The 20,579-nt window shown below is 43.9% G+C and overlaps 1 protein-coding gene across 4 annotated transcripts in view; it reads left to right on the top strand.

Moving 5' to 3' along the window:
- RXFP1 (relaxin family peptide receptor 1) overlaps positions 1-20,579 on the top strand; it is a 379,356-nt gene that overhangs the window by 257,882 nt on the left and 100,895 nt on the right. For all 4 annotated transcript variants that reach the window (XM_056561804.1, XM_056561796.1, XM_056561789.1 and 1 more), the window contains 2 exons: positions 6,752-6,857; positions 9,248-9,319. In XM_056561804.1, the coding sequence (XP_056417779.1) occupies positions 6,752-6,857; positions 9,248-9,319 (178 nt within the window). The remainder of the gene's footprint in view (positions 1-6,751; positions 6,858-9,247; positions 9,320-20,579) is intronic.

The following is a 20,579-nucleotide window of genomic DNA, read 5'->3' as shown; positions in this document are numbered from 1 at the left end:
CCTGCGAGATGGGAGGAGTGACCCCATTTGAGGATTCCGAGGCGTTGGCGTGGAGAAACAAAGGTCTTTCCTGGAGGAGTCTGCCTGATGGAGGCAGGAGAAGTGGAGATCAGGCAGTCAGGTGGAATGATGTGTTGCGGAGGGAGATCAACTTCTGAGGCATCCGAGGAACGAGAGAGAGCATCGGCCCTAATGTTCTTATCGGCAGGACGAAAGTGAATCTCAAAATTAAATCGGGCAAAGAACAGAGACCACCGGGCCTGGCGAGGATTCAGCCGTTGGGCCGACTGGAGGTAGGAGAGGTTCTTGTGGTCGGTGTAGATGATAACAGGAAATCTTGATCCCTCCAGCAGATGCCTCCATTCCTCAAGTGCTAATTTAATGGCTAGAAGCTCTCGATCCCCGATGGAGTAGTTCCTCTCCGCTGGAGAGAAGGTCCTAGAGAAAAAACCACAAGTGACAGCATGCCCGGAAGAATTTTTTTGTAGAAGAACAGCTCCAGCTCCTACTGAGGAGGCATCAACCTCCAATAGGAAGGGTTTGGAAGGGTCAGGTCTGGAGAGCACGGGAGCCGAAGAAAAGGCAGACTTGAGTCGTTTAAAGGAGTCTTCTGCTTGAGGAGGCCAGGACTTGGGATCAGCATTTTTTTTGGTTAAAGCCACGATAGGAGCCACAATGGTAGAAAAATGTGGAATAAATTGCCTGTAATAATTGGCGAACCCCAAAAAGCGTTGGATAGCACGGAGTCCAGAGGGGCGTGGCCAATTTAAGACGGCAGAGAGTTTGTCAGGATCCATCTGTAGTCCCTGGCCAGAGACCAAATATCCTAGAAAAGGAAGAGATTGGCATTCGAACAGACATTTCTCAATTTTGGCATAGAGTTGGTTGTCACGAAGTCTCTGAAGAACCATACGGACATGCTGGCGGTGTTCTTCTAGATTGGCAGAAAAAATTAGGATATCGTCCAGATATACCACAACACAGGAGTATAACAGATCACGAAAAATTTCATTGACAAAGTCTTGGAAGACGGCAGGGGCGTTGCACAGGCCAAAGGGCATGACCAGATATTCAAAGTGTCCATCTCTGGTGTTAAATGCCGTTTTCCACTCGTCCCCCTCTCTGATGCGGATGAGGTTATAGGCGCCTCTTAAGTCCAATTTAGTGAAGATGTGGGCACCTTGGAGGCGATCAAAGAGTTCAGAGATGAGGGGTAAGGGGTAGCGGTTCTTAACCGTGATTTTATTAAGACCGCGGTAGTCAATGCAAGGACGTAGGGAGCCATCTTTTTTGGACACGAAGAAAAATCCGGCTCCGGCAGGAGAGGAAGATTTACGGATAAAGCCCTTTTTTAGATTCTCCTGGACGTATTCGGACATGGCAAGAGTCTCTGGGGCAGAGAGAGGATAAATTCTGCCCCGGGGTGGAGTAGTACCCGGGAGGAGGTCGATAGGGCAATCATAAGGCCTGTGAGGAGGTAGAGTCTCAGCTTGCTTTTTGCAGAAAACATCCGCGAAGTCCATATAGGCCTTAGGGAGACCGGTTACTGGAGGAACCACAGAGTTACGGCAAGGGTTACTGGGAACCGGTTTTAGACAGTTCTTGGAACAAGAGGACCCCCAACTCTTGATCTCCCCAGTGGACCAATCCAGGGTTGGGGAATGAAGTTGAAGCCAGGGTAGTCCAAGGAGAATCTCCGAGGTGCAATTGGGGAGGACCAAAAGTTCAATCCTCTCATGATGAGATCCGATGCTCATAAGAAGGGGCTCCGTACGGAAACGTATGGTACAGTCCAATCTTTCATTATTTACACAATTGATGTAGAGGGGTCTGGCGAGACTGGTCACTGGGATGTTGAACCTGTTGACGAGAGAGGCCAAAATAAAATTTCCTGCAGATCCAGAGTCCAAGAAGGCCACTGTAGAGAAGGAGAAGGCAGAGGCAGACATCCGCACAGGCACAGTAAGACGTGGAGAAGCAGAGTAGACATCAAGGACTGTCTCACCTTTGTGCGGAGTCAGCGTACGTCTTTCCAGGCGAGGAGGACGGATAGGACAATCCCTCAGGAAGTGTTCGGTACTAGCACAGTACAGGCAGAGGTTCTCCATACGGCGTCGTGTCCTCTCTTGAGGTGTCAGGCGAGACCGGTCGACCTGCATAGCCTCCACGGCGGGAGGCACAGGAACAGATTGCAGGGGACCAGAGGAGAGAGGAGCCGAGGAGACGAAACGCCTCGTGCGAACAGAGTCCATATCTTGGCGGAGTTCCTGACGCCTTTCAGAAAAACGCATGTCAATGCGAGTGGCTAGGTGAATAAGTTCATGTAGATTAGCAGGAATTTCTCGTGCGGCCAGAACATCTTTAATGTTGCTGGATAGGCCTTTTTTGAAGGTCGCGCAGAGGGCCTCATTATTCCAGGACAGTTCTGAAGCAAGTGTACGGAATTGTACGGCATACTCGCCAACGGAAGAATTACCCTGGACCAGGTTCAACAGGGCAGTCTCAGCAGAAGAGGCTCGGGCAGGTTCCTCAAAGACACTTCGGATTTCCGAGAAGAAGGAGTGTACAGAGGCAGTGACGGGGTCATTGCGGTCCCAGAGCGGTGTGGCCCATGACAGGGCTTTTCCGGACAGAAGACTGACTACGAAAGCCACCTTAGACCTTTCAGTGGGAAACAGGTCCGACATCATCTCCAGATGCAGGGAACATTGGGAAAGAAAGCCACGGCAAAACTTAGAGTCCCCATCAAATTTATCCGGCAAGGATAAACGTATCCCAGGAGCGGCCACTCGCTGCGGAGGAGGTGCAGGAGCTGGCGGAGGAGATGACTGCTGAAGCTGTGGTAGCAACTGTTGTAGCATAACGGTCAGTTGAGACAGCTGTTGGCCTTGTTGCGCAATCTGTTGTGACTGCTGGGCGACCACCGTGGTGAGGTCAGCGACAACTGGCAGAGGAACTTCAGCGGGATCCATGGCCGGATCTACTGTCACGATGCCGGCTGGCAGGTAGTGGACCCTCTGTGCCAGAGAGGGATGGCGTGGACCGTGCTAGTGGACCGGTTCTAAGCCACTACTGGTTTTCACCAGAGCCCGCCGCAAAGCGGGATGGTCTTGCTGCGGCGGTAGTGACCAGGTCGTATCCACTAGCAACGGCTCACCTCTCTGGCTGCTGAAGATAGGCGCGGTACAAGGGAGTAGGCAGAAGCAAGGTCGGACGTAGCAGAAGGTCGGGGCAGGCAGCAAGGATCGTAGTCAGGGGCAACGGCAGAAGGTCTGGAAACACTGGCAAAGAACACACAAGGAACGCTTTCACTGGCACTAAGGCAACAAGATCCGGCAAGGGAGTGCAAGGGAAGTGAGGTAATATAGGGAAGTGCACAGGTGATAATCCTAATTGGAACCACTGCGCCAATCAGCGGCGCAGTGGCCCTTTAAATCGCAGAGACCCGGCGCGCGCGCGCCCTAGGGAGCGGGGCCGCGCGCGCCGGGACAGAACAGACGGGGAGCGAGTCAGGTAGGGGAGCCGGGGTGCGCATCGCGAGCGGGCGCTACCCGCATCGCGAATCGCATCCCGGCTGGCAGCAGGATCGCAGCGCCCCGGGTCAGAGGACGTGACCGGAGCGCTGCAGCGGAGGGGGAGAAGCGAGCGCTCCGGGGAGGAGCGGGAACCCGGAGCGCTCGGCGTAACAGCAGTCTTACCCATGATTGCGGTTTTGAGTAATGAACCAGGCTGGGAGTTTGTAAAAGCCTCAGGAATCTTTTGCAGGTGTTTAGAGTTAATTAGTTGATTCAGATGATTAAGTTAATAGCTCGTTTAGAGAACCTTTTCATGATATGCTAATTTTTTTAGATAGGAATTTTGGGTTTTCATGAGCTATATGCCAAAATCATCAGTATTAAAACAATAAAAGACCTGAAGTATTTCAGTTGGTGTGCAATGAATATAAAATATATGAAAGTAAAATTTTTATCATTACATTATGGAAAATAATGAACTTTATCACAATATGCTAATTTTTTGAGAAGGACCTGTATATGTATATATATATATATATATATATATATATATATATATATATATATCTCAATGTATCTATCTATGAAACTTGCTACACATGTTACTTCATCTGTCAACTAAAAATAAAGTGGAGTTGAATAAATCTTAACCCAGACCCTTATACGAGGATGGAAGTTTTTTGTCTAAAATGTAATGGAAGTCTATGGGACAAATGGTACATTTCCTAATCACATTACTCTTGGGCTGCAAGGTTTGCCTGGGACTTTTAAACATCCTGCCAACTGTCCAGCAGGCAGGTGCAGACAATAGTTAGTGTGGGGGACGGGATTTGAGGTCTGGATATGAGGACAGGATATAAGGATGGAATATGAGGACGGGATATGACAACAGTATATGAGGTTGGGATATGAGGATCAGATATGATGAACGAATATTAGGATGGGATATGAGGGCAGGAAAGGAGGCTGGGATATGAGGATGGGATATGAGGAAGAGAGTATCATTGTTGGTTTTCCTCTCCAACAAGGTTTAGGTAGAAAAATTTGGCAATGCTGGTTACTCAGCTAGTTTATTATAAGTTCTAGTAACTTTTCAAACACTTTTCAATCTCTTTAAAAAAAAAAAGCCAAATGACTGCTATAAAAAGGGCTTTGCTTTGCTCAAAGGGCATGCAACACCATGCACCAAAAATGTGGCACGATTCTGGTGCAAATATCTGGTGCTATTTAAGCAATCTAATAGTTTAAGCAATCAAATAGTGGGTCCTAACAGTCTAAGAATGCAACAGCTTTATCAAACAGTCTAATAACCACTGTGATTAATTTGGCTTTATTATACTGTCTGGTCTAAATTTATACTGTTTAAGAATTGGTCATTGTTAATAAATCTGGACCAGTGTTTTACTTTCTGGCATTTTGGTGGTGTTTATAAAAAAAAAAAATGTTCCGCATATGCTTTTAAAAAAAACAAAATGCCCAAAACTCGTGTACAAAATGAAACATTACAACTGCCTAAGAATAAGAATGCTTCAATTTAAAATGTGCTTTTAGATTTGTAAATGTAACACTGTATGGCAGAGACATGGTTCCTCTTAGAAGATTTAGTCAGAGAGAAACATAAGGGACTTACAAACCAATACATTCCTGTGGTCTAGCAATGGTCCAGTGACAACAGCTGTGATAATCCTTATATATTGCTGGCATTACTGCTTGGTAAAATCTTAGTTCCAAATGTCAGTTAAGGTCAATGTCTGACACAGTTATAATGTATAGGCTTTAATTTTATTATCCTGATATCTGTGCTAAGTACAAAGACACGATGACTACTTTTGTGTTCTTCTTATAGCGAAAAAAAGTGCAATCATTGAACATTGAACTGCAAACGGAATGTTCCTGTAAACGTCCCCTAATAATGACAGACGTCCAATTAAATACAGTCCTTTCAAAACAGCACAGAAAGAATAAACCCATGGGTACTATTTGTTACAGATTGTAATGTTTACTACCAAGACAGAGCCTGATAACACATCATACAAATCTTTGTCTTCTCTTGCACAAAGCATTTTGCAGTTTATATATAACATTTTGCATAATTCTCGGGGACATTTGGAAAATAACTTAACATTGTTCCCTCTGTAGAGAAATTAATAGGCAGCGTGTTTGCAATGATTACTATATGGTAACAAAAATAGAAGACTGAGTATTTATGCAGCCGCTACATAACAATGATTTGTTGGGTGATTATTCAGGACTTCTTAGAAAAAAGGTTCTTACATAAATATTCTTCACTTTTAGCAACAAAGAGAGAAAAGAAATCTAGAATAAATCTGTTTTTCCATCTATTTGTTCCATGGATATCAAATGATACAGGACAGGACATGCTAATCTTTGCATAATATATCCAAGTTTTTAAATGGTATAACACCTTCCTAAGACTATTTAGATTTCACACTAAAATCCAAGAAGTTTGTATTTATTTGTGTCAATAGAGTGAAAGGGATACTCCAGGAAACATAACGTATCCTCTATCCAAAGGATGGTCTGAACTGGGACCCTGTGCAATCTTCTGGCACTCAACACTCAACTTAACAGATTCCTGAGTGCTCCGGCCCCCACTTTTGGAGACATGACACACCATGTGACCATCTGGAGTAATGTAGTAGCAGACCTAACTCTAAATGAAGTAATTGAATAAAAGACCTAAAACATAAGCATAAATATACCAGGACTTTAAAAAAATTGATGAATAACCTTTTGGGTAGGCCATTAATGCTCAATTGGTGAGTGCCTGATCCCTGGGACCCACCCACCCAACCAATAAGTAACCAACCAGAAAACAAATATCACCACATGTAATGTCCACCATATGCTTATATGTAAAACATGGCTGCAATATTTTGCACCTCTGGTTTCAGCCAATGGTCCAACGTTTTTTTTGCATTGCTTAACCTTCTGGTCTGCAGGACACAAAAGCAAAGATAATGGGAAGCTGGTATTGGCATTCTACCAATTAGAAGTCAGGCTTTTGAAATGTATTTGGATATTTGGTTAGCCAACAGATTTTACTGTGCAATACTTTAACAATTTGTTCTAGACTTCACCATTTTCTCAAATAAAATTGAATTGCTGCTACTGACAATAGGAACAATTATGAAGTCCTTTATTAGCAGAATATACTGCTATCTGACCTTTCTTTTCCACTCTCTCCTCTCATGTTTCTATTTCTTTTTACTCAGTGCTTGGGGAAGTGCCAGCTCAGTGTTTGTGCCGTGAATTAGAACTTGACTGTGATGGAGCCAAATTACGAAGTGTCCCTTCTGTCTCCTCAAATGTGACCATGTTGTGAGTAAAGTTGGACAGTGTGTTTAACTAGATGAGAAAAACAATCTATGCTTCTATGTATTTGCTTACTATTTCTATGTGAAAACTTTAAAAAGAATGCTGTAAAATGAATTGGAGAACTCAACATAAATCTATAGTTTTTTTCATCAATTCATTCTTCATGAGTTACCATTCCCAGTACAGAAAATAAAAAATGTTTGCAAATGTTTTCGATTTCCCAAAAGAAACTGTTTCCCTCAGCCCCAAAATACCCTCAGCTGACTAGCTTTTACTCTGTTGTTACTGGTTATTACCTCCAGTAGTTCTCTTAACCGAACAAAAATACATTGTGTTTTTCTTCTGGGTATAGTATATCTGTTTATTTGTTATTATACAAAATACAAATCATAAACATTTATTGATTTCACAGGTAATCTTTTATTTTGTGTAATAAACTGTATGTGTATAAATTGTATATAATATTTTACTTGCTAACGACCCATTTTCTTTTATTTTTGAAATTGTCTTGAGAACCTCCATTAAGAACCCATTCCTAGCAAAATTACTGTATTTTTCGCCCTATAGGATGCACCGGCGTATAAGACGCACCCAATTTATAGGTGCACAATCTAAAAAAATAAAGATTCTGAACCCAATAGTGGTCTTCAACCTGCGGACCTCCAGATGTTGCAAAACTACAACTCCCAGCATGCCCGGACAGCCGTTGGCTGTCCGGGCATGCTGGGAGTTGTAGTTTTGCAACATCTGGAGGTCCGCAGGTTGAAAACCACTGCACAGGAGGTAATACTCACGTGTCCCCGCCCCTCCGGACCCGTCACTGCTGCCCTGGATGTCGCTCCATCGCTGTCGCCGTGTCCCCGTCGCTCTGTAACGTCAGGGGATCCCGGCACGGAACAGACACCGAGGAGGCAGGTAAGGTCCCTCCCGGTGTCCTGTAAGCACTAACCCGGCTGTTCAGTCGGTTCGGGACCATCGCGGTGAAATCGCTGCGGTCCCGAACAGCCCGACTGAACAGCCGGATTAGTGTTATTTTCACTTCAGACGCGGCGGTCAGCTTTGATCGCCGCGTCTGAAGGGTTAATACAGGGCATCACCACGATCGGTGATGTCCTGTATTAGCCGAGGGTCCCGGCCGTTGATGGCCGCAGGGACTGCCGCGATAGGGGTGTATTCGCCGTATAAGACGCACCAACTTTTCCCCCCCAGTTTTGGGGAAAAAAAAGGGCGTCTTATATGGCGAAAAATACGGTAAGTGCCAGGCAGAAAAATACAACATCTCATTCAAAAACGACAATTGTTATGTCAATAAAAATTACTGGAAATGTCTTACTTTCTATCAAAATAATGGCACTGAATAATGTCGAACAAACAGAGGCTAACAACCATCTGATACTTTTCCAGTCGAGCTGCTTAATATTATCGAGCATTTTCTTAAAGGGGCTTTCCGGGCATTTTATTAGATTGATGGCATGTCCTTAGGCTCCCCCATCAATCAGTTGGTAGGCAGAACCACAAATCCAGCTTAGAGATAATGAGGCAGATGGCTCTCTTAATTGGGTAGGGGTGGCCCCAAGTTACTACAGCATAGCTCCCATTTACTTCAATGGTAACTGAGCTGCAGTAACCAGGCTCCACCACTACACAGTAAATGGTACTAACTGCTTGCGGCTGTTCATGGTGTAGGTGCCAGAGAAGCAGATCTGCCAAACAGCTGATCAATAAGGGTCCCAAAAAACTGTGGATGATTAAAGGGGTTTTAGGCATTTAACAATGATGGCCTTATCAGTGTTAAATGCCCAGAAAACCCCTGTAATCATCTATTTTCCTGTAAGCAATGCATCAAATGGAAACACTACAGGGCACTGGTCCAGAGCTGATCACTGTCAGTGTTTACGTCAATTATTGTATGACTCTATCTCACCTGTCATTATGTAGTGTAGTAATAACAGAAGTATACCTTCAATATCATCTTTGGGAATTGGCATTGATAATAACATGGTACCAGATATTACTACACATTGGCTATTCCCATTTCTGGCACATCATTGAAACCTGCTGGCATTTAGGCCTCATGCATATGGTTGTTGTCACCCATAGAAATCTATGTGCCCATGCTGTAAACATGATTTAGATTTACACATGCCTTGTTATGGAAGAATTCTCCTCTTCAATCATTGCATTTTAGAGGGTATTATGTGTAGCTGCCATACCCAGTCAGGTGTCCAATGCTTCATTAATACTACTTTGATGAAAAATAATTTGCTACAGTGTAGCTATGTAGACACTATCATCCCTAGACCACTTGTCGAATTTTTTAATGTCTGCCTCTGTGGAGTAATGGTGACGTGAATACAATATTAAACAAAAGCTGTATTATTTCTCATTTACAGGTCATTGCAGCATAATCTATTAAAGAAACTTGGCTCAGATTCATTTTGCCAGTATCCAGACTTACGTTACTTGTAAGCATGTCTTCTCTTTTCATTTCCTTAAAGGGGTATTCCGGGCAAAAACATTTTATCCCCTATCCAAAGGGGACCCGCAGCTGGGACCCCCCGCAATCTTCCAGCACCACCCGCATTCTATGCGGGAGTTGCGTCTCCAGTTTCGGAAACCTCCGGGTTTCCGGGACTGGAGACGTGACGTCACGCAACGCCCCCCTCCATTCATGTCAATGGGAGGGGGCATGATGGCTGTCATGCCCTCTCCCATAGACATGAATGAAGGGAGTGTGGCATGACGTCATGTCCCCGGTCATGCCACTGGAGACGCAGCTCCCGCATAGAATGCGGGTGCTGCAGGGAGATCACAGGGGGATTCCATCGGCGGGCCCCCCGCGATCAGACATCTTATCCCCTATCCTTTGGATAGAGGATAAAATGTTTTTGCCTGAAATACCCCTTTAAAACAAGTTTTAGCGTTAACATTTTTAAAAAAAATGTGTGTTTTCGTCTACATTTCCATTTTACTGTCAATATTTTAAAATAATCCTAAAATCTTGCAGTTTTTATTTCTGACCACTAAGATGAGACTTCCTGTTCTGTACAGATCATTTTCAAGTTAGACAGGATTAGTCTATTGTCTCTATGACCATGGGACTGTAAAGTTTATCTCTAAATGCTGTAAATATAGCACCCAATTATGGGGTACTGCGCGCAGGGTGTTTGGATATGATTGGGACGCCAGGGCACCATTAACCTACACGGTCCGAGGTTAGGACAGCTTCTCCTGGGCCAGGCACAGGATAATAAATACACCAATTCCAGGTTAAGGATAACTGTCTTTACTGAGGCAGGAGTAGCTTTTACAATCCTCATAGCACAGATTAGAGTAGAGAAGATGCAGAGTAATCCTTGGGACCCCTGTCGAATTGCTGTGACTTTTACACCCACTTGACTTTACTTGACGTAGGCTTGGAACTTTAGACCTAATTTTGAGGCCTCCCACGCTGACTAGGGTTCTGATCGTGTCCAATTTAACGATACACCACCAGGGTATGAACTAGCACTATGCGACCCATTGACTCACCGACTCTTCCTGGGCGGGGAAAACTTGCAGAATGGCGTGGTCGCCTGCTTGAAGATTTTATTTAGGCTTCCCTTGAATCACCTTAAACTCCCTCTGTCTCTTCTTCACACTGCAGCTCACACTGAGCTATGCACTAGTCTGGATAACTCCTAAACTGAATAGCTCTTCCTCCCTACACTATATATGGCCTTGATAGGGGGGCCTCTCATTGGGAAATCTGGGTCAAATGGGTACTCTGCATCATGCCTCCTAACAAATATCCTTTATATTTCTTAAAGATACAGTGCAACACAATATAAATTAACAAGCAAAGACCAGAATGAATATTAAAGCATCACCTGAGCAGCAGGGCCTAGCGCAGGCACCTGAAGCAATGTTTACCTGACAGTATGCACTCCAGTACTGGGATGCCACACATACTTAAACTTTAAAATCTCTTCTTCAAAAGAATAAAAAGTAGACAAATACTATACAGATAATTTGTGCAATACACAGTCACATTCTACCAATGCAGCTTAAACGAATGTGCCGACATTGATTTACTATATGCAACTCTTTAAAAGTTTGTTTTACAGTGAAACTTCTCAAAAACACTTCCTTCATCTAAACTTAATTTCCATTGACAGATTTCAGTTTCATCATATACTATGTATACGTTTCAGTGCATCTTTGGGTATGTGATATACTAATTTATGTAGTTTTATCAAAAATGGTAAAACAATAAACAGAATCAAAGAAGTTATGTTTGGAAGGATTTTTTTAATTGGTAACATTACTTAAAATTCTCTTGTGTTATTCCTTTTTCATAACTAGCCCCCATATTAATTATCAAAGGGAAACTGACAGCAGGTTCACCCACATTAAACCTTGTAGGCTCTCTGTTGGTATTTAAAGGGGTTATCTCCCATAAGGTAACATACCTGGCAGGCAGTAATGGACATGCTCAGAAAGGATCTGCGCTTGTCTTGGGGCTAAATGGCTATGTTGTGAGATTACCATAATACTGTGTCTAGCTTTTTGTGAACTGGTATTTCCTGTTTGACTTTTCTTTTTTTTACTACAAATCCCACAATTCCATCTTACTCCCTCCCACACATCAGCCACCCCACCCATTGAAACATAAATGAGCTGCATCCATTCAAAGACCTGTGGATTTCAATCAGGGTGCCTACAGCTGTTGCATTAGTTGCAGATTGATCTCTCTCCCACCAAGAGATCCCTCCACCCATTGAAGCAGACAGGCTCCCTGTCATCAGCTGACTAGTGAGTCAAGTCTTGGCCGCATTGCAACCTGGGAAAAATCTGAGACAACAGTCATTTTGTATGCGTGTAAAAATAAATATTGAGGTGAAAATCACATAAGAATTGTGAGAAAACCGTCACATACAGGTATGGACACTATATTATGAACTACACTAACTTTACAGCCCCTGTAGCATAGCCAAATAAAAAAAAGGTGGCTTGTGACCATTTTGGTAGATTTGTGATTGTCCACTGCTCCCTACACGCTTTTAGTTTTCTCCTGGTGTCCGTGTATGTCCCGTGTATGTCCTGTGTATGTATTACATCTAAATCACGAACATTTCCTTCTCTCCCCGTTCTTATCATAGGCGATTTTAATGCAGTTCCAGATCCAAGTGTTGATCACACTGGTGTGGTGGGTTCTGGCTCTTCTGGTCTTAATGCCTGGAGCTCATACACCACAGGGACGTCACATACACCACTAGGAGGATCTATGACCACGCAGCTCTTCTCCTCACCCTATGTTTGGGCCCTAGTTGTTCCTCTAAAATTTGGCACATGCACCCCGGCTGGCTGCAGGAGGAAGTAGTGGTGGCCTCATTACTTGAAGCACATAATTATTTTTGGGAACATAACAGGTCTCCCCCTGAAAAATTAGTGCAGCTGGATGCTTACAAGGCTCATGTTAGGGGTGGATTTATGGCAGGGGTTGCGGGGCAGAGGATTGCTTATTCTGCAAGGGAGAGGACATTGCAGTTGGAGATTGGGGTTTTGGAGGCAGAGATGGTGAGAAACCCTTCTCCCGAAGTAGAGATTAGAAGACCCAGAGAGCTTTACTGATTAGTCAAAAGGAGAGAATTCAAAAGAGGATGGAGGATAGGGAGGTGACCCTTTTTGAATTTGGAGATAAAAATGGTAAGCTACTGGCATATTTGGCTTGAGAGAGTAGACCGGTGGTATCTATTCCTTGTATTAAGGGAGAAGCTGGGATGTTGGAGACGGACCCGTTGGTTATTAATGATGTTTTCCGGGCCTTCTATAGTAATCTATATACCTCCTGCTTATCGGATGTTCTTGAGGGCTTAGTCTCGTTTTTAAGGGAACTCCCCCTTAAATCCTTAACTGAGGTGCAGGCAGCTGCTTTAGATGCCCCCTTCTCTGCAGAGGAGGTCCTCTGGGCTATTACTTTGCTGCAGGCAGGGAAGACTCCAGATTTACATGGTATGATTGGCGACTGGTACAGGGCAAATGAGGAGCGGCTGATCCCTATTTTGCTAAATATCTTTAGCATTGCCGCGCAGACTGGGAAACTTCTGGACTCCATGAGTGAAGCCCTTATTTGGGTTCTCCCCAAGCCAGGGATGGATCTGACTCTGCCAGATTCTTATCGACCGATCTCGCTCCTTAATGTAGATATTAAACTTTTGGCTAGTCGCCTGAAAGGGGTCATAGCGGCTGTCATTCATCCTGATCAGACAGGTTTTATGCCAGGGAGAGCTACAGACATTAATGTTAAATGTTTACATCTTAATATTGCTGCTGTGGAGACTGATGCTTCTGTGGGCTACGTGGTCAATCTTGATGTGTATAAGGCTTTTGATCCAGTAGAATGGCCTTATCTTTGGACTGTGCTGAGGATAATTTTGGTCCAAGGTTCAGAGGTTGGGTGAGATTGCTATTTGATAATCCGAGGGCTAGAATATGCACGAATCTAGATATCTCTGACTCTTTTCTACTGAGTAAAAGTACAAGACAGGGGTGTCTGTGAAACAGAGCTTCACATGATATCCATGGGTTATGTAGGGGATCCCTTGAAGAGAAGGTCTTCATATATGCAGATGATACTTTAGTTTATTTAGCAGATGTCCGTGGTTCCCTGGAGGCATCATTTGATCTCCTAGATAGCTTTAGTTCCTTCTCAGGCCTGAGGGTTAACTGGGCAAAATCTTCCTTGATGCCTATGTCGGTGGTTTCTGATCCTCTGTCCTCTCTTCCCAATGGTTTACAGATGGTTACTCAATCTAGATATCTGGGAGTGGAGGTGACTGCGTGTCTGGGGTATTGTATGGCGCTGAATCTAGATCCTGTCCTGGCCTCTACGGCTACTAGATTGCAATCCTGAACCTCCTTGCCTCTTTTGTTAGCAGACAGAATTAATATTTTCAAAATGGTATATATCCCTAAGTTTCTGTATGTTTTCCATTCGTCCCCTCTTGTTCCCCCTAAGAGGTTCTTTGTGAAGTTGGGTGGTGTTATGAGATCCTTCTACTGGCAAGATAAACCTCCAATACTGGCTCAGGCGCTGCTCCAAGCGTCGAAACAATGGGGTGCTCTTGCTGCCCCTGACATGCATAACTATTTTCTAGCATCTCAATTAGTGTACGCCGCTTGGTGGATCGACCTGGATCTTGCGAATGCAGCTACAGCACTGGCAGGAGCTAACATGGGTTCGTATGAGACTCTTACTAACACCCTGTATAGATACACTCCCTCTTCTAGGTTACCTTCCTCTATTAAAACTATAGCGGAGGTGTGGTCGGTGGTCTCCAGATGCTTCCTGTTGCTGGCAATGTCTCCTGTGGGGAAATCCTCACTTTGAGCACCTACGGGAGTATGAGGCGGCTGGCTTCTGGAGTGATCATGGGATCAAATTTGCCATGCATTTATTTGGGGAATTTTCTTCCTTCCCTTCTTTTCATGAACTATGTGAGCGCTTTCATGTTCCACGGAGTACCCATTTTCGGTACCTCCAGTTGAGACATGCGATTGTGGCTCAGTTTGGCTCTCTTGATGTGACTCCTGCATTTTCTGAAGTGGACCTGCTGCTGGGTACTACCGACCTCACCATATCCCTAGCACAGGCTTATGCATTACTTCAATCAGTGGGTCCAGATCCCTTTGATTTGGCATGTGTGAAGTGGGTGGTTGATATGCCAGAGTTGACGGAGGACCAGTGGCAGGAGGTTGTAAAAATGTATTACCTTACTGTAGTAAGTGCTAGGGATATGCTTGTCAGGGCAAAATTAATACTGCGTCTATGCTATACTCATGTTAAGCTGTTCCATATAGGTGTCTCCTCTTCTGATACTTGTTTCCGCTGTCAGTCAGATGTGGTCTCTCTTATCCATGCATTGTGGAGTTGTCCGTGTGTTGAACCATTTTGTGTTTTCCCTGGTGGTTTGTTGGTTGGGAGTCATTAATGATCTGGAATCTGGTTCACATACTACTACTTTTCTTACTGTTTTGTGCGCGTAAAGTTGTGATCATGGTGTGGAAGGACACTCACATCCCCCCTATTTCTCGGTGGTTTAATTTAGTTAACAATAACGTCCCTTTATATAGAATGTTATATATTCGTCACTGATGCCCAAAGAGATTTGATAAAGTTTGGATGCCATGGCTGATTTTGGGAGAGTCGGTGGTCCCTCTGGAGCTGGTTAGTTGCCCTCATTAATGCATTTCCTCCCTGTGAGAGGAAGCTGGGTGGGGGGTACTTCTCTGGGTGTGTGAATGGGGTGTGTATGGGTGTCCGTGTGCTTTGTTACTGTGATGCCTAGCGCTGGGCTTCATGGTTGATCGATATTTTATGCGACTGATGAATCTCTTTAGTGCCTCTCCTTACTGGTCGCAATGCTTGGTGGAGCTCTGTTTATTATTTGGGAAAAAAATATCAAAAAGTTCTAAATAAATACTTTAAAAAAAAAAAAACCTTATAGACAGGATTGTAGTGTTGGTGAACTAGATAAAAATCATGTATTACTCACCCAGACTACTGCTGCTGTTCCAGAGATATTCAATATATTAGACAGCATTTCTAATAAGTTAAAGGGGCTATCCACCATAAAGTGATTTTAGTATTTACCTTCCAGACAATAATGGACATGCTTAGGAAGGATCTATGGGGCTATATGGCTATTTGGGGTCTTGGGGCTATATGGCTATTTTGTTATTCCACTATAAAGCTGCTAATTTCTTTTTGTGAAAAGGCTATTTCCTGTTGAAGTTCCCTCCCTCAAACTACACGTCCCAGAATTCCTTGTTTGTAAGTGTGCGGTCACTTTTGTTCCTCCCACGCATCACCCACCATGCACAGGTGAGCCGATTTCCATGCTCTGCTGTGAACAATAGACTGACCAGGGTGCCTCCAGCTATTGCAAACCAACAATTCACTGCAGAATGATCTCTTTCCCACCCAGCAGTCTCTCCTCCCATTGAAGCAGTAGGGCTCCTTTGAACACCTAATCAGTGATGTAATGTCTCGGGCCGCACTGCAACCTGGGAAAACCTGAGACGACAGTCATTTTGTATTCTGTTAAAAAATAAACATCTGGGCAAAGATCACATAAGAATTGGAAGACTGCCATTAAACACAGGTACAGACAATATATTATGAACTACACTAGAAAACCCTTTTAATCGCCAGCTTTGCACTATGGAGGTGGGACCCGGCATACCCAGCATCCCTATCTCTGTTCCTTCTGCTCCGATATGCATATCCACCTAATGAATATTCATAAGATCCCCTTTGCCCATGTGAGTGTGAGGTGGGTAGGCATATTGAAGCAAAGAGGAAGGAGGCAGGGATGCTGGGTATGTCAGATCCTGCCTCCATTGCGCAAAGCTGTCAATTAACATATTAGCATTGTGGCTAATATATTGTATACCTCAGAAATGGCGGCACCGATCCGGGTGAGTAATACAGGATTTTATTCTGGTTCACCCGCACCATAACCCTGTGTAAAGCTGTCAGTTTCCCTTTAATTTCATGTCTATGCATCATCAATGCTCTGTTTAAGGAGAGCATATTATGCACTGTGTGAAAGGCTTTAATGTGCATATTAATATTCATTAACACAATGTTTCACAATTAGTAACGCTTCCTCTCTCTTATTGACTTAGGTTGACTCAGTCGCTCTTTCTCTTAACCTATGCTAAACGTTATTATGAATTCGTCTACGCTTCATTATTCTTTAGAGAGTGTCAGCATATAACAATGCATGGAATGAAACATGCTTATTTAATGCTCAAGTCAAGGCAATGAAAAATTACAAAAACAGTAAATTAGAAAAAAACATATTTTACAACTTTAAAAAACATAACTACTGCAGTTTGAACTTATAGAGGCAGAGGCCTTGTCTGCTATGGAGCCTTTCGAAAGGAGAATTAGATTTTATAGGGTGTATTTTATATCATACTAGTTGAGTACCTGGCTTTTCCCAGTTTTTCCTAACTAATCCTTGTGGGGGAGGAAAAGCAAGAAAGAGGAAGCTTTTGTCCTCGTATTCCGTCCTCATATCCTGACTAGTGTTGAGCAGCATAGGCCATATTCAAATTTGCGATATTTAGCGAATATATGGACGAATATTCGTCATATATTTGCTAAATTCGCATATTCGTAATATTCGTGTTTTATTTTCGCATATGTGAAAATTTGCGTATGGGAAAATCAGCATATGCTAAAATTAGCATATATAAAAATTTGCATATGCAAAAATTCACACGCCAATCTCACACAGTAGTACTAGAGCCTTCTTTACACCACACAAGCTGGAAGCAGAGAGGGGTGATCACTGTGATGTGTACTGTGAAAAGAAAAAAAAATGAATATTCGGAATTACAAAGATATAGTGCTATATTCGCAAATATTCGCGAATATGCGATATTCGCGAATAAAATTCGCATTGCGAATATTCACAAGCAACACTAATCCTGACCCCAAATCCCCTCCTCATATCCCAACCCAAACCCCCTCCTTATATTCTGACCTCATATCCTGTCCTCATATCCCAACCTCATATTCTATCCTCATATCCCGTCCCCATATACCGACTTCATATCCTGACCACATATCCCGTCCCTATATGCAGACCTCATATGCCAATCTCATATCCTGACCTCATATTCCGACCTCATATCGTCCTCATATCCCATCTAGAAATCCTGTCCTCATATTTTGTCCCCATATCCAGTCCTTATATCTAATCCTCATATCCTGTCTGTCACGATTCGGCTGGCTGGAGGTGGATCCTCTGTGCCAGAGAGGGATTGGCGTGGACCGTGTCGGTGGACCGGTTCTAAGTTGCTACTGGTATTCACCAGAGCCCGCCGCAAAGCGGGATGGTCTTGCAGCGGCAGTAGCAACCAGGTCGTATCCGCCGGCAACGGCTCAACCTCTCTGACTGCTGAGATAAGCGCGGTACAAGGGAGTAGACAAGAGCAAGGTCGGACGTAGCAGAAGGTCAGGGCAGGCAGCAAGGATCGTAGTCAGGGCCAACGGCAGGAGGTCTGGAACACAGGCTAGGAACACACAAGGAAACGCTTTCACTGGCACAATGGCAACAAGATCCGGCAAGGGAGTGCAGGGGAAGTGAGGTATAAGTAGGGAGTGCACAGGTGAAGATACTGATTAGGCCTGCTGCGCCAATCAGTGGCGCAGTGGGCCTTTAAATCGCAGAGACCCGGCGCGCACGCGCCCTAAGGAGCGGGGCCGCGCGCGCCGGGACAACACAGACGGAGAACGGGTCAGGTACGGGAGCCTGGATGCGCATCTCGAGCGGGCCCATCCCGCGTCGCGAATCGCATCCCGGCTGGGAGTAATATCGCAGCGCACCCGGTCAGGAGGTCTGAACGGGGCACTGCGAATGAGAGGACGCTGCAAGCGCTCCGGGGAGGAGCGGGTACCCGGAGCGCTCGGCGTAACACTGTCCTTATATCTAATCCTCATATCCTGTCCTCAGGTGGGGCTGAGTTGTGATGAAGATATTGTAAGCAGAAAATAGAAGGGGGCATGGCTTTGTGGGACTGGGCGTGATTTGCAAGCCAGACTGATACACAAAAAGGGTAAAAAAATAAAAGGGGTATGGCTTAAAGGGTTGGTGTGTCTTTGCAAGATGGAGCATGGCATGCGGGGAGGGTATGGCTTGCTAGCCAGATTGATGCATTCACCAGGGGATGCCGATTGGAGCTTGTGGAGTAAGATACCAATAGTCCCATATACTTGCATGGGACTTTAAACAAAAACCCCATTCTTCACATAAAGGGGTAGATTAGGGTTAAGTTAACTATCCTATATTTTTATTTGACATATAAGTAATGTTTACCAAGTATTGTCAAAATATCTCCAGCCATACGGAAGTTATGCTGGAACATACATTTCCCATAGATTTACATGGGACTTTAAAGGGGTACTTTGCCGGTAAACATCTTATCCCCTATTCAAAGGATAGGGGATATGATGTCTAATTACAGGGTTCCCACTGCTGGGGACCCCCGCTATCTCCGCTGTGGCACGCCAGTCATCCAGTGCATGGAGTGAAATCCACTCCGTGCCGAATGACTGGTGACTGCAGCCGCCAAGGCCCCCTCCGTTCATGTCAATGGGAGGAGGCGTGATATCACAAACACAAGCTTCCATGTTCTGGACATTGCAGCTGCCAGCCCAGAGATAGTGGGGGTCTTCAGCGGTGGGACCCCCATGATCAGACATTTTATCCCCTATCCTTTGCAGCAATCACCAATGACTGGCACGTGTGTAGGATCAATAAGAGAGTGCAAACAGTCTCTGAATTTCTCTCTAGTTAGTATAGTTAGTAAGTTCTTGCTCCGTAAATGCATCAGATTACTGGAACAGCCCAACTGTATGGCAATTGTCTCCGAGTGTGTAAAAGGTGATGTCTGTGTTTCCCTCAATATAAATGGCTTTGTACACCAGGACCTTTTTGTTTGGTCTGATCAGTGCAGACTAGCTGAGAGCTTCTGTTGTCCCCTGGTACTCACAAGGACTGCGATCTCCACTGGGTCCTCTGGTATCAGATCATCTATTCTTCTGCAAAGAGTCATTTCTCTGTCTGCAGACTTGAAATTATCAAAACATATAAAAACTCTATTTTTTGGACTCGCCACAGGTCTTCTTTAACCCCTTAAGGACGGAGCCCATTTTTACCTCTAGGACGAAGCCCTTTTTTGCAAATCTGACCACTGTCACTTTAAACATTAATAACTCTGGAATGCTTTTAGTTATCATTCTGATATAGTTTTTTCGTGACATATTCTACTTTAACATAGTGGTAAATTTTTGTGGAAACTTGCATCCTTTCTTGGTGAAAAATCCCCAAATTTGATGAAAAAATGTAAAAGTTTGCATTTTTCTAACTTTGAAGCTCTCTGCTTGTAAGGAAAATGGATATTCCAAATAAGTTTTTTTTTTTGGATTCACATATACAATATGTCTACTTTATGATTGCATCATAAAATTGACGAGTTTTTACTTTTGGAAGACACCAGAGGGCTTCAAAGTTCAGCAGCAATTTTCCAATTTTTCACAACATTTTCAAACTCGCAATTTTTCAGGGACCAGTTCAGGTTTGAAGTGGATTTGAAGGGTCTTCATATTAGAAATCCCCATAAATGACCCCATTATAAAAACTGCACCCCCTAAAGTATTCAAAATGACATTCAGTAAATGTTTTAACCCTTTAGGTGTTTCACAGGAAAAGCAGCAAAGTGAAGGAGAAAATTCAAAATCTTCATTTTTTACACTCGCATGTTCTTGTAGACCCAATTTTTTAATTTTTACAAGGGGTAAAAGGAGAAAATGTATACTTATATTTGTAGCCCAATTTCTCTCGAGTAAGGACACACCTCATATGTCTATGTAAAATTTTCGGCGGGCGCAGTAGAGGGCTAAGAAGCGAAGGAGCGACAAGGGGATTTTAGAGAGTACGTTTTTCTGAATGGTTTTTGGGGGGCATGTCGCATTTAGGAAGCCCATATGGTGCCAGAACAGCAAAAAAAAAAAACATGGCATACCATTTTGGAAACTAGACCCCTTGAGGAACATAACAAGGAATAAAGTGAGCCTTAATACCCCACAGGTGTTTCACGACTTTTGCATATGTAAAAAAAAAAAAAAAAATGTCACTAAAATGTTGGTTTTCCCCCAAATTTCACATT

This window comes from Hyla sarda, chromosome 1 (assembly GCF_029499605.1).
Source record: "Hyla sarda isolate aHylSar1 chromosome 1, aHylSar1.hap1, whole genome shotgun sequence".
Lineage (NCBI taxonomy): Eukaryota > Metazoa > Chordata > Amphibia > Anura > Hylidae > Hyla > Hyla sarda.
Note: the sequence above shows the minus strand (reverse complement) of the source record. Positions and strands in the feature narration are given on the sequence as shown.